A 16068-nucleotide genomic window follows, 5' to 3' on the forward strand; every position below is an offset into this window, starting at 1 on the left:
CTAGCCTGCTGCAGAGGACCGAAGTCCCTCGCCTGCAACAGAGGACCGAAGTCCCTAGCCTGTTGCAGAGGACCGAAGTCCCTAGCCTGTTGCAGAGGACCGAAGTCCCTAGCCTGCTGCAGAGGACCGAACTCCCTAGCCTGCTGCAGAGGACCAAAGTCCCTAGTCTGCAACAGAGGACCGAAGTCCCTGGCCTGTTGCAAGGGACCGAAGTCCCTCGCCTGCTGCAGGGGACCGATGTCCCTTGCCTGCCGCATGATGATCTTCAGGAAGGCCTGCATGAGTACCCGAGGCACGACACACTCGGTCTCCAGGCACCTCTGTAGGGGCACCGCGAGGTCGCGAGACATGGCGCCGGGGCCATGAGTGGCACTAGCATCTACAAAGGATATTAATTATGTTTTATTAATTCGTTTACTATTGGTTTGCTATTTAATTGTAAAAACTCAGGTACAATTAAAATGCATAATCAACCGCGTCATCAATGAATGTAATCATCAATGAATGATGACGACGAGTCTCAAAGACGTGATTTTACAGATAACTGTTATCTCACATTTATTCCACATGCATTATTCATGGAACTTATAGTTTATGATGTGACCGTGATAAAGAGCTCCCTTTTCATATGAAATATTCAGCAGAAATGACAAATTTTCTTTTCGGTGCTTAATTAAGATGAAGAGCTTCTGTTGTCGCAATTTTGTTATGTTTACAGTAAACGGTAATGGTAAACATCCGAGCATGCAAAATGATACTAAATTAATGCGGTTAAACATATTCGAGAATTAATCATCGTTTTATTAAGACGTTATGGTATTTGTATACCTACTGATTATTGGCAAGTTTGTAACAGCTAAATTTTATCTCGCCATTAGGGGAAATGAGAGAGTGAAGTTGTGATCTTCGGTAGATTTTCTGACAATGAATTAAAGGACAAACCTACGCTTGTGATACCTTTGGCCGAAGCCAAGTCTTTCTTGGCTTAAAAAAAGTAACATATTTAATGTGCGGTTAATAACCTCGAATAAAATCGAAACTTTAATTCCAAATTAATTAATTAAACTTCCAAATTACCTTTTTTACACTTTTATAAATGTCATTGGGTACAAAATTATCACAGTCCGAATAACTGGAAGTATATATAATATGTATAATTATATTTTGATATGCGTGATATCAAATTATAATTCAATCAATTTTATGATAAAGAACCGTACCTTATATATATATAACAGTAATTTATAATTAGTTCTTTAGAAACTGTAATGTAAAATTTTAGTCATGTTTCGGGCCTTCAAATTCAACTACACTTTATACCAAACCATATCTGACACTGGTTCTTCGGTTACCAGAGTTACTTTTGCCGCCTGGGAACCCGAGTGACGACCCAGTCTGATCGTCCCCCACGTCAGGACGATCGCCGTACTCGTCACCGTCGTCATCACCGTCGGAATAATGCGCGGCCACTGCACGAGAAATGCATCGTTATTGTCCACTGCACGTCATTGTCGGGTTAAATTATCCAGAAGATCACATCAGAATTGTGAAATATTTTTTTACATTTTTTACATTAAAAACAAAGATTTTGCATAAAATTTGTATTTTTATAGTATAAAATGCATAAATGATCTATTAATTAAAAAATTATATTAAACTCAGTAGGAAGTAGTGTGATAGTAATATTTTTTTGGAATAAGTTCTCATTTTATGAGCCGATGGAGAAGGAAGTTCAAAAGACATGAAAACTTCATGATCAAAAACATCTCACTGATATCGTCGTGTGTTATTCTCAGAATGCATGGTTCATTGATAGCCCGTTAGTTCTTAAGGTTAGAGATTTAAGACTATTAAGTGTTTTTTAAACTAGAAATCAACGGTAAGATGTTGGAAAACATGCTTCAACAAAGCAATTCTCGCCACTACCTCAAAATGAAAAATTTTCAACAAGTGAACACAGGCAGAAACAATTTCCTGAATAAACTCATCGTAGCCTTGCTCAACAGAATGTGTACTCTCCATGAAACCTTCACACTTGGAGGTGGTGATGTAAACTTGCGACGATAGTTACGAATTATAAAAGTGGCTCTAAAGAAGTGGAGGCTTTCAATGCGGCAACTTGGTTCGAATCTTTGAACTATGTACAATTTCCAGCGAGCTCGTTTGCGAAGAATCTCGAGTAGTAAAGTGACATTCTTTTTTCGACGCTGAGGCATTCAGAAAAATTATTTGCTCACGTGGTCCAAATAGCGACTTACTTTTTACACGAGGCATTGATCCGCCCGTTTACCCGGCCTAAATAGGTCTGGATATGCCCCCCACGATTGCAAAAACTGCAATGTTTTTTAGATTCTTTCTTTCATTTCTTCGAATGCACAATTGAGAATTACTATTTATGATGGTTTCTATAGAAATTATATTATGAGAAGCATTATATTATATACACCGTGGGAGGAAAACTTCATGCTCTATTTCCTGCTATCAACAAAAGATGACTGAAGTTTCAGTGCTTATTTGTGCCCTACACTGTGAAATTTGATAGGTCATATTGTCAAAATAGTGACGCACTTTCTGCCCGTATCACTGATCATCATTTTTTCGGACCCAAATGGGTCCAGATGACCCATAAATAGGCATAAAATGCGTCGCTTTTTGTAAACAATCTCATTTACATTTTTTGATTGTACAATTTACCATGGCGTTCGTCAGACTCGGATTCTGTATCGTCCAGCACGCTGCCTCTGAAGCCTCCCTGTTGAGGAGGTCCAAGTTCATCTTGCTGCTGGTGGTGGCCTTTGATGTAACGTGCGAGCTGAAGCAACGACAGCAAGTCTTGATCATCTTTTTCTCTCCGGAACAAGACATCAAACTGCGAAAAGAAATTCATGTCTTATTTCACCATCTCGGGACTTTAGAGATTTCAAAGATTTAGATTTTATTGGTGATATTCGTTGCTTTGAAAAATATAAATAGTTTACAACGAATTTTTAAAATTTTTATTGATTTGAGACTGTCGAGTTAAAAGTTTTTAATTTAGTTGTCCTCGGAGAGAGTGATCCCCAAACTTGTTCAGTACGAGGGTGATTTCCACGATACCAAACTTGTCATGCCCGGCTACTGACTCAAACATTTATACTGCTCCTGACTCAAACATTTATGCGGCTACTGACTGAAACATTTTTGCGGCTACTGACTCAAACATTTATATGCTCCTGACTCAAACATTTATACTGCTACTGACTCAAACATTTATACTGCTACTGACTCAAAGATTTATACGGCTACTGACTCAAACATTTATACTGCTCATGACTCAAACATTTATACGTCTACTGACTCAAACATTTATACGCTCCTGACTCAAACATTTATACTGCTACTGACTCAAACATTTATACGTCTACTGACTCAAACATTTATACTGCTACTGACTCAAACATTTATACTGCTACTGACTCAAACATTTATACTGCTACTGACTCAAACATTTATACGGCTATTGTCTGAAAAATTTTTACGGCTAATGACTCAAACATTTATACTGCTCCTGACTCAAACATTTATACTGCTACTGACTCAAACATTTATACGACTACTGACTGAAAAATTTTTACGGCTACTGACTCAAACATTTATATGACTACTGACTGAAAATTTTTTACGGCTACTGACTCAAACATTTATACGGCTATTGTCTCAAACATTTATACGGCTATTGTCTCAAACATTTGGAGACCGTTGTGCAAGAATAACTGGGATAAAGTTACAAGTTGATAGTTGAATGTTCGCTGCAATATCCGCAGATTTGCAAACCGCAGATTTGGTTTGCCAAATCAGTGGGCACTCGGAGTGAGTAACCTTATTACCTAATCATTTGCAAATTTTCAAATTATCTACTAATTTGTATAGTATAAAATCAACAAATAACTCTTATGTAATCAAAATATTTATTAATTAAATAAGTTATCGAATTATCTACAAATTCTTAAATTATCAAATTATCTGCTAATTTGTATACAATCAAACTATCTACAATTGTAAAGGCACACGAAATTGAATATTTTGTATCAGGACATATTAACTAGAAGGATGAATAATTGTACTTTTCGTTAATAACCGACAACCAATGAATGTGTGTCTGAAATTCATTATTAATTGTTAACTAGACTGAGTGGTTGAGTCATTTTCCATGCGTCTCGACTCATGCAGCGGGATACCAATAATAAACACTTTGTTGTGAGTGTGGACTTGCCCTGGGCACGGCATATTTATGGTAGTGGGCACGGCATATTTATATGTCGTGCCCACTAGACTGAGTTGAGTAATAACTCAACTCAGTCTAGAAAATGGAAAATAACTAGACTGAGTTGAGTAATTTTCCATGCGTCTCGACTCTTGCAGCGGGACACCAATAAACACTTTGTTGTGAGAGTAGACTTACCAGGCCTGGGCACGGCAGGGTCGCTACGGCCGACTCTGGGGTAGTGCCTGGGCAGAGGTAATACAGGGCCTGAGCGACGCAGACTTACCCTGGGCACGGCAGGGTCGCTACGGCCGACTCTGGGGTAGTGCGCCTGCCTGGGCAGAGGTAATACAGCGCCTGGGCGACGCAGACTTACCCTGGGCACGGCAGGGTCGCTACGGCCGACTCTGGGGTAGTGCCTGGGCAGAAGGTAATACAGCGCCTGGGCGAGGCTGTAGGCTCCTCGCCCTTCACCCTGTCGACGGACCGATGACGAAATTTTCAGAAAATAATTACTAATTATGCAGAAATTAATAGCATAATAGATGTATTAAAATATTTGCAATTATTTCATAATTAATTTAAGGTTCTTGTAGTTACCAGTGCAACAGTGCAAATTATATTTCTCAGTTGAATTTTTTTAGTAAAAGCAGCATGAATACATTAAAAGAACTTTTTTTCAAATATTATGATAATATAAATTGCAAAACAATAAAATAAAATAGATCCAGTAATAAATATTTTTAAATAATTAATGGAATTAATTAATTTCACGCGTTTTGAGCTGAAAATAGTGTTTTGACGTAATAATGCCCATTAATAAATTTGAATTTAGAAGTACAAATCTTAAATTACGAAAAAGATCCGGAAGATATATTATATGTTTGCCATATGATATTTATCTTCATATAAATATCATATCGTATATCATATATCATCTATTATGTATCACACGTCATTATTATATCATTATATTATATATCAGTATTATGTATCACATATCATATTATATGTGAGACATATGATATTTATCTTCATATAAATATCATATCATATGTGTGCCGTACGACAAATGTCATATGAAGCTGAACGTGGAATTAAAGTATCGAATGACAACGCTAAATTATAGTGATAGTTTGCATTAACCTAAATACACGTCAAAAACATTACGATCCTTGTGCATTATGAACTGATATTTTACGCATGGTACATCTTGATAATTTGGAGGGATTAAGTAACTGAGGGAAATTCGACACATACAATTCAGATTGAAAGCTTTGTAGAAAGCAAAATTTTGGTGCTATGATGCGGAATGCAGAGTATTATTAACAAGAGCAGCATGTCCAGAGATAATTTTTTTTATTTTGATCTCGAAGTATCTCGAAAATTTTCCACAAACTAATCAATTGCATGCCCTCTTCTTATCTTCATGTCCGATAAAACGGCGACAGTAAGTCATGCAATTTTCAAGCTTAATTGTGATTTTTTTCTTTTTTTTTTGTTCATGGATTAGTCGCTATTTAATGACTCGTAAAATATATTTTAAGTGTACAATGGCATAAATTGTTCAAACACGCACTGATACTGATTGACTCCATGTTCTGCAATGGTGACCTCGGAGGTCAACTAGTACACAGTCCTACTAAACCAATCTAGCGGTGCAATGAGCTTGACGATGGCTACCGGGCTCAAGAGTAATCAGTTTAGTGGTCCGCATTCTTCTCGAGAATAGACCGGCCCGAAATCGCTGAAACCTACAGCTCGAAGTGGCTCCAGCCAACTGCTCGAATTCGTTTCACAGTTAGAAGTGGTTTCACTCACCTGCTCTATGGCACTCCTCCCACCTACTCGTAGTCGTTTGACCTACCGTCTCGTAGTCGCTCCACCCACCTGCTCGTAGTCGCTCCAACCACTACCCACCTGCTCGTAGTCGCTCCACCCACCTGCTCGTAGTCGCTCCATCCACCTGCTCGTAGTCGCTCCACCCACCTGCTCGTAGTAGCTCCACCCACCTGCTCGTAGTCGCTCCACCCACCTGCTCCAAGTCACTGCGGCGGCCGATGCGCGGGACTTGCGGTGGGGCGCTTGCCAGGTAGCTGCCCGCCACGGGGGCGGCGGATGACTGACTCACCACCACCACCACCACCGCCAGCGCTGTGGTACTGCACCACATCTGCACGGCACGCCCGAGACACGATATAAAACAACGCATTTGTTGCTGGTGATTTGGATTTGCTCATTGAGATGCTTGCAGATTAGGCACACGATAATTTGGATTGAAACGATCATCTGTTGACTCTCTGATGTATGAACATGTTTGATGATTAAAGATGCTTAGTGTTCAAAATTAGTACTGATTTTTAATTGGCATCTCCAATAATCTGTTTTATCGTTACAGGCAAAACATTGCTCCCTTCAGTGTTCAAAAAATAAAGTAAGAGCGTTTGGTCAAAAGTTTTGAACCTTGAAGTCGTATATATTTGTGAACTTTTCCAAACAGCGAAGAAGCAACATACTTTCATTTATATCAGTAAATTAATGACATTGCATTTTATGAAACTTAGATTGGTTGTCTTAAAAATATAATATTAAATTCTACGCAAATTAATCACGTGATATTTCAGCCTTTGATATGTAAATTCTCAAACAATTTTAGCATATATAGGTATCTAACATTTTTTCATATTTCCGCACATAAAAAGGTCGAACTTATGGCAGAGCACTTTGGGCACTTTATAGTTGAGAATTAATTCACTAAGTAAAACTCAAAATTTGCTTTTTTACTGGCGACTTTGGAATTTTTTGCAGTACACGCGTAAATACATTCAATCAGCCTGCTTTAATCCATGCGGTTTTGGAATCCCTTATTCGTATATTAGTTTGGGAATTAGCCTTTCATTGAGTTATTTTCGAGACAGAATTGACTCTTGCATGTCATGTTGTCGCTCAGCCGCTGTCCCGCAAGATGGACGGGTAATTCAAGGCAATAATTGACCAAAATGACGACAAAAATTACCGCCTAAAAATATTTAGTTAAACTGACTGCTCGTTGCAAGACTAAAATGCACCGACATTGCAAAAATAATGCTCAGAATTAAGTATGAAGGCGGTTAATGAGGTCGAAGCTAAAGCGAGTTCGAATTACGTCCGGAAGTCCAAAGCTGATCCGGGCTGCCGCTGTTGCTTGGCCAAATGTCCGTAAAACTCATCATCGCCCAATCAGCTTCGCACACTGAGACAAATTTATATTTTTTTCGCATAAATTCAAGCCAACCACAAAAATTTAATAATGGAATAGGAATGCTCCACAAAGTTTATCCTGATGGAAATATGAATCAGAGATTAGCTCAGGCTAAACGAGAATAGCAAGGGACTAATCTCGCGCCGAATCTATTAAAAATTGAAATTTAGTCATAATCATTCATGGCTGATCATTAAAGGCTCAAAAAAATAATTATGAACAGGATTTACATTTAAATATTTCGAGACTAGTGAAATCATTCCATAATAATTGAAGTTGATTTTGGATTTGTTTCTGTCGTAATTTTTTTCCACTGTAATTGCGAGCTTCAGTTTAATCCTATAATATTTTGCACTCAATGGGACTATTATTTGCTCAATTAGCATTTTGTTCAAATGAATCAAAATCGGTTCTCAAGGATCAAGATTATATTTTCAACAAAGAAAAAATGAATGGCGCACCCTGAAAAATAGTTTTAATTTTTTAAGGATTTTCAAATTATAATTCAAATACTTCGCGCGTTTTCGAGCTTTCAAGAATAGATCAGTTCATAGTTATTGTTCATGTAGGTTGGACGCTATTCACGGCAACGGTGGAGAGAATTGTTTTAATAAGGCAACGAAGACTGAAGATTTTAGGAAATTTCAAAAAATTATCTTCGCTTATGTGTCAGTCACATTAATTCGCCATCTAAGGTCTGGGCCTTCGAGCGATCCAGGATTTATGAGGTATAATGATTTTATTCGAATATTAAAAAGACTTTTTGAAAATCAAAAATAATTCGTATTTTAAAATCAAAAATAATATTGGCGTCCTAATTGGCAGCCACGCGGGCAAATTTATTTGAACGGCCATAAGGTGGTCAAATTTATTTAAAATTATTCAGGTTGACATTGTTAGTTCGCAATTAATTCAAAATATTATAATTCAAATTCTTCTCATTAAGAAAAGTAAATATTCATCTTATTCAATTGAATTTAACAGTGAGTGGCGTCTTCGAATGGGCAATATACGTACTTTTTTTTTACAGGAGCTATACAGTATATGAAGAAGCAACACATCAAAAATGTGGTCTAATTTAATTCAAGTTGCTTACGTCCCAACACTTGAGGCAAAATAGTTGGATTTCAACTAAGGGGGGCAAGAAAAAATAGCATGGGTAAAATAAATGAGGAAAATAATTGATCACTCATTGAGCCTCATTAAAAATTTACAGACATTCCCTTTGAATATAAACCACATGTCAAAATTCCTGACGACTAAATAAGTATTACTTGCTCCATCAATCAAGGCAAAAATATATTAGTGATATATGTTCCATGAATTCCAACAAAAATACATCAGCGTTTGGCTCCGTGAATTATGAATAAATTTAAGGATTCGAATGAATCGAGCATTTTGAATAACGATTTTCGAAACGAAAGGTTTCTTATAGTTGGCGGCTTGCTAAAGCATTGCATTGATGTTAGGATTGTGCAAGCGAAACGAAATTGATAACTAAATTCGAAAGAGTGAAAAAATTCATGGTAAAAAGTTGTAACGTTGTAAAGTAAGGTTTTAACGTTGTTGAAATTTGTAAATGTAAAACTCAAAATGAACTTACCTTATATTTTCAGTCGAAAATTTGTTCTGACGAAATACGATGGATTCGCCGAGACCTAATCCCACAATTCAGTCAAGTTTTTTTTTGATTCAGTGAATGAAAATGAATTAAAATGAATGAAAATATCAATCAATTGACACTTGATGCATCCCTGCCTATAGTGTGAGAACTAGTCTTGTTATACTTTTTATAATACTTATATAATTTGCATGAGCATACAAAAATGCTGCGGATAAAATAAAACACTTAAAGCTCAATCCATTGATGGTTAATCCAAAAAGTTAATTGTTGCTTTGCACGCTATTGTGTGATGAGGATTTTATGACTTCAATTAAACTTTGATTCACTTTAGGACTTTGATTCATAACAAACAATCGTTAAAAAACAATCAATCGTTACTTCCATGGCATGGAATAGACTGAACGTAGTTTGAAAGTGGTAATTTTTTTAAATTTGATTTATTGTTTTCACCATAAATTTTTATATGAGAAGCGTTTGTTTCATTCTACTCTATCATGATGGAAAAAACTCTTAAATAAAGTTAGGTTAGTTCATCCAAATATGAATCCGACATTTGGAAGCTTCGGTTTTTGGCTATTGCCGTGTCAACAAATGGCAGTGGTTTAGCACAATATTTTTGCATCACTTTTGTGTATAAATATAATAATATAATTGCATTGGTTATTACAATATAATTGCATTGGTTTAGCGCAGTATTTTTTAGTGTCGCTCTGAGTCCCGAACTTGGCGTTGTCAACAGCCGCGATCATAAATAGAAGTTATCAGTGAGTATAGCCTCCCACGTGGTCAATACAAGTGAAAACATCCTATCAATTCTACGAGCATATAACAAAGCGGCAATCAGCCAAACTCGCATATTTTTAACAATATAAATACTGAGTTCAAAATTTGTTCAAGTCAAATAAAGTCTTGTTTTTGTCTAGTGCATGTCGTTATATTTAAATGCTTCGTTCTTATATAATTTGCATAAATACATGCATATGGTTGTGAGTTGAGGGATTGAATGTCGGAGGCTCGCTGCTTGTAAAAAAATTCTCATTATGTTCAAACATTTCATAGAAAATTATATTGCCCCAGTCGAGGGTATTGTCTTAAAAGCAATAATAAAATCAGAACATTAAATCACATTTGACCTGACACCTCGAAAGCTCTGTCACGCGCTCGCTTCCAGGCTCCGGTGAGAACAAATTATTCGTTCTTTTCACGATATTGGCTACAAATAAGTGTAATTATGTGGTATATGTTGCTTAGGACTAATTTATATGCAATTTGTGATGCTAAACTAGTTATGATGCTGCAGGAAACGTCGCAAATAAAATTATTTCTATTTCTGGCGATCATAAACGACCATCGCTGCTTTTTGTTAAGTATCGCTAGAGTTCAGTCGTGATTTTCATCACATTTCTCAATGACATCAAAATGTATATTTGTTTAAATGTATTAAATGTATTGAGTCGTCCGGTTAAAATTGTATGGAAACTATCGTACTGAAAGGTACGTTTTTTTGCCAGATTTGAACATTGATGAAATTGTTTGTTAAATAAATTGTCTTTGTTAAATAATTTATTTCAGTTAAGATTCAAGATGAAATTCTTATTATTCAACTTATTTTAAATTCATGTTGATGTTTTGCACTAACAATTAAAACACTGAAATGGGATAAATGCAGAATTAATATTAAACTATTCTTCTGTTTTTGACTGAAATTATGTTAGTTAGATTGCGTATATGAATAATAACTCAGGAGATACGTATATAAGATACTCAGATAACAAGTAACTTTTGACTCAAGTAAATGAAATTTATTTAGAGCTCATCGACACTGCATAATGAGATTTTTGTTGGTTTAATTTATTTTCAACAACAAAGTCGAGAGATGAGTCTTAGTTTTTAACTGATTCCAAGTCAAGCGGAGGAAAATTTTAAATGAGGAGAAAATCTCAGTAATCCACTATTTCGAAGGAATCCAGCAGTTCAACAAATGGGAGTTTCTATGATAAATGAAAAGTTATTGAGAGGAAAATAGTAATAATTAAATAAAATAACTTAAAGAACAAAATTGATATTATTTCAACGTTTTTCGACCGATAAATCCCGTTAAAAGGAAAGCTGACCATAAGCAAATGCAAACGCAGAATGCCCTCAGTGGACCCAGACATGCAACTAATACTGATGCGCTACCGTACTGCAGCTACGCTCCTTAGCGATGCAGCGGCGCGACTGCCCAGGGCTCCACTACGGGCATCCTTATATAGCCGTCGTCCCTGACCAAAGTTACTGGATTCAGAAAATGTTTGGTTAACATTGTACACAGCGACATAGTGTCTGTGCACACCACTGAACCGACTTCCGATGAATGTTTCGGTAGGCTTGTCAAGAAACTAAATGGTATTCTATTGGCTGTGCATCTGTTGGTTTATCAACGAGGCAGGTTTTGTGCAACGAACAATGTTCACCTTTTTAGCGCATTTTCTCATTCATGGAAAAAATATAACTCAGTAATCACTGCAGTGAGTGACAGAGAGCGCATTTTCTCGTCGACGAAAACTTGAGGTCACGGACGGACAGACGGACAGACAGACAGACAGACACACAGACGGACATGGCGAGCACAATAGTGCATTTTTTTCATAAATGAGAAAATGCGCTAAAAAGACGCTATTGTGCTCGTCATGTCCGTCCGTGACTTGCTCGTCATGTCCGTCCGTGACTTCACGTTTTAGTCGACGAGAAAATGTGCTCTCTGTCACTCTCTGCAGTATGTTCTGAGTTATATTTTTTAAGATTTAGTGCGGGAATAATTGATTAAGCACATATTTAATAAAGAGGGAAGCGCAAGGTCTGAAGAATTTTTCTGGAATTCTATTTAAAAAGAAGTATCAATTTAAAGCTTAATTCTAAAGTGTAAGTTTAATTGTTAAATCTAGCAAATTTTTCATATGTGGTTTAGTGTCAAAATTTATATATTTTACTGACATTGATGCACTTATTGAAGGTTTTAGAGTCAGTCAGTCAAATTTGTATAAAGGCTGTGAACAATTGAATATTTACTTGCCAAAAAATCGAATATCAATTTGCAAATTAATTTCAATACAAGAAGTTTTGTGAGTAGCGAGATACGTCGAAGTAGGGATTTTTATACGTAGGCCCGAAATGGGAATATTTTTAAAGATTAACAAATATAAAAAATTACTTCCTCATGTTATTTTCTATTCAAAATTATATTTATATAATAAACGTTACATGTCAGAGTATTTAGAATAGTAATTGTATCAAAAACAACCTAAAAGTATTATGTTGAAAAATATATTCAAATCTTGCATGGAAGTAATGGCTATTATGGCAACATTGATCATTTTTCTTCTCGATCGTTTAGGGGCTTGACTCGATTCGCAGACCAAATATTATTTATATTTTGATATATCGACGAAAATGCTATTAACTTATTGTAGCCAGGATAAATTCTTTGGATGTTTTTGCAGCATTGTTGCCTCTTTTTCTTTACCCTATATGCTGCCGCCGGTAGACATTATCTCACTGTTTTGCGTGGCCGGCCGGCGTAATCGGCAAACTGAAAGACATAGTACATAGTCTCCTATAGTCTCCTCGAGTTCAACGAAGAAAATCTTACGGTTTTTAATAACCACTGGGGACACATTTTTAACATAGCTTAAGTGGTGCAAATTCTCTCCAAAAAACTCTCATGAGTTGCATCTCAGTCATGAGGAACCTCATCACCAAAGGCAGAACTAGCAGAAATGTCTTTGATTTTGCAACTCCGTCAGCTATTCACTGACTACTTTTCAAGCTAAACCCACACATCACAGACTAGAAATTGGCAGCTACGTGTACGTAGGCCGATAGATGTAATTAGGTCGCTATACATGTGTACTTACTACTTAGGCCAGTAATTAGGTCGTTATAGATGTGTACTTGTGCCACCACGTGTAATTAGGTCGCTACAGTATATATGTACATGTGTACTTAGGCCAGTAATTAGGTCGCTATACATGTGTACTTAGGCCAGTAATTAGGTCGTTATACATGTGTACTTAGGCCACTACGTGTAATTAGGTCGCTATATACATGTGTACGTAGGCCACTACGTATACGAGTTTTGATGGTACGGCCCGTGGACGCACCACCGGAAGTGGGCTATAGTGGGTCACGACTGGAGAGCCTGCCGACGACCCAGGGACATAGACACTCTGCGCCACATCAAGTTGATGAGCCGACAAAAGAACTATCTTCTTCGTGGACACATTTGTACAATAAATTTAACCGTTCATGAACTGAAGTGACATTTGAATGAACGGCACCAAAGATGGAAACAATATATATTAAACAACGAACTTGTCTCATGGTTATACTTCATTGACTTGAGAGTATTTCTAGTTAAAATATAACTAAGATCTAGTACTGTACACTGAATTACCATAGGATTATTTTCACCATGAATAGGTATGGATTTGATATTAGTCGAATTTATTTACTCAACCTCTCAAAAATTGATAGGAGAAGTTTGCCTATTTACGACAATTTAAATTTGTCTATGACAGAATTGCTCAAATACGCATAAAATGGAATAGGTTGTGCTAATTTTAATTTTTTTAATTTTTTAATTTAACGTTTTTAGTCAGTTTGGAAAGCAGCTCCATGGACTTCATTTCATGCGTATAATTTCAGCACACCTGCTAGACTTATAGCTTTCTTAAACCATGTCACTTAATTCCTGTACAATACTACTACTTAACTGAATATCTGCACAAGATGTTTATTTTGAAGCTGATGTCAGTTTTTTTTATCATGAAAATTCAACTTTTATGAACAACTGGCCTTCTGTAGGAAGAAAAAATTCTGAAAATTCCTCATGTTTTAGTTGCGTAGAAATACACAACAATTGTAAATGCAGAACTGCCCAGATGTGCGTAGAAGGAAGGCTCAAAGCGCGTCAAGAATTTATGCGCAATTCACCGGAACATTAGACGTGACCGCTCGCAACAGCGTGGATCTCGGTCGGGACAGAGACGCCAGGTCGGGACAGAGACGCCAGGTCGGGACAGAGACGCCAGCGCGTGGAGTTACACGGTCAGTAACTGACATGAATAATACGCGTGACTCAAATTATGCACGCAACTCAATTCTTACACGAATGAGTGAGTGAGAATGTAAACCGTTTGTTGCTTTATTTAGGGATTACTTGCTTGGCAGTAACATTCCATTTTTTAGACCCATCGTGTAATTTTTTGCATATTGTTTTTAAGTGCCATGAATTAGTAATTGAAGTTTAATGAGGAAATACATCATGGAAGATTAAAGTTGGCAAATGAATTCATGAAAGTTTTTAGGCAAAATTAATAAATCTCAATTTGGAAACAACAATGATTTTTTACGTACAATCGTAAAATTTAAAAAATAGGAGAAAACCCAATTCTCTTGAAACATAAGAGAAATTTATTGGCTTTCGATAGTTCCGATATCTGCTAAGTGACACGCATAAGAATAGTAAAAGTGGGTATCGCTGCCGCACACCCATTTGAACACGCCCTCACCAGAGTTTCAGTAACTGAGTTTACCAATACAGTTTAATTTCAATTACTGAAAAAAATTATTCAGTAATCCAAAATATAATATTCAATAATCCAAAAAAGTAGACTATTTTTAAAACACTTTGATAGTGTTGCGACTACACTTGCAGCTCTGGCTGTAATCTGCCGCGCTGATTGCTAAGCTAATCCCAGACTGCCATCACCTGCCACCTACGAGCGCAATGCACTGTGTGTGTGTGTGTGTGTGCAGGGATGGCGAGACCTGGCTCCTGGCGGTGCGAAATGCAGCTGCATGCATGGCGAGCTGACCTCATAGTGAGAGTGAAACAGACGCCCGGGCGCCGATACTTCTGTGGGGGACGTTTGTGATGTACGGTGTTTGTGGGTGACGTTTGTGATGCATTATGTGGGTGACGTTTGTGATGTACGGTGTTTGTGGGTGACGTTTGTGATGCATTATGTGGGGGACGTTTGTGATGTTCGGTGTTTGTGGGCGACGTTTGTGATGTACGGTGTGGTGGTGACGTTTACGATGTATGGTGTATGTGGGCGGTGTTTATGATGTATGGTGAAACGCACACAAATAATTATTTTACTAATATGAAAAATTCAAATACATCAACATTCTGTTTTCAAGAGGCCGGAATTCCTATTATATATATATATATATATTGTTTCTTGAATCAGTTTATGCACTCTCTCTTACCTGTTTTTTTTTATCTTTTTTCCTGTCTGGGACTAGACACCGTTATGACACTGGCAACAGACTCGGCAGCATCGTTGTTCCCAATCTGTCAAGAAAAAGAGCGAGAGAAAGCATGCGGGCTGTACAACACCTGAAAGTCATCAACCTGATGACATCATACACGGCAGCCTTACCTCGTCTCATACAACGTCATAAACAACAGCTTTACCTCGTCTCTTACAACGTCATAAACAACAGCTTTACCTCGTCTCTTTCGCGCCATCCACGACAGCCTTACCTCGTCTATCACACGTCTACCACGACAGCCTTACCTCGTCTCTCACACGTCTACCACGACAGCCTTATACCTCGTCTCTCACACGTCTACCACGACAGCCTTACCACGTCTCTCACACGTCTACCATGACACCCTTGCTTCGTCTTTCACACATCATCCACGACAGCTTTACCTCGTCTCTCACACATCATCCACGACAGCTTTACCTCGCCTCTCACACATCATCCACGACAGCTTTACCTCGCCTCTCACACGTCTACCACGACAGCTTTACCTCGTCTCTCACACATCATCCACCACAGCCTTGTATACCTCGTTGACCTCAGATGATGTGCTGTCGTGCGCCCGAACCTAGAGTTTGGAAACGTAGTATGGTCACCGAAATTGAAAAGGACAGAAATTTAGTAGAGAGTGTTCAAAGACGCGCA

General features: G+C 37.4%; 1 protein-coding gene across 1 annotated transcript; it reads right to left on the bottom strand.

Annotated features, from left to right (window-relative positions):
• LOC125179457 lies at positions 1 to 9193 on the bottom strand. Its single transcript, XM_047885352.1, has 7 exons — positions 9088 to 9193; positions 6279 to 6416; positions 4620 to 4718; positions 2695 to 2869; positions 1353 to 1469; positions 74 to 379; positions 1 to 32 (listed from the first exon to the last, which is right to left on the bottom strand). Exons 2-7 carry the CDS (start codon positions 6414 to 6416, stop codon positions 1 to 3), a joined length of 867 nt encoding a protein of 288 aa, XP_047741308.1. The 5' UTR covers positions 9088 to 9193.
• Positions 9194 to 16068: the final 6875 nt, after the last annotated feature.

This window comes from Hyalella azteca, unplaced genomic scaffold (assembly GCF_000764305.2).
Source record: "Hyalella azteca isolate HAZT.00-mixed unplaced genomic scaffold, Hazt_2.0.2 contig17676, whole genome shotgun sequence".
NCBI classification, from domain to species: Eukaryota; Metazoa; Arthropoda; class Malacostraca; order Amphipoda; family Hyalellidae; genus Hyalella; species Hyalella azteca.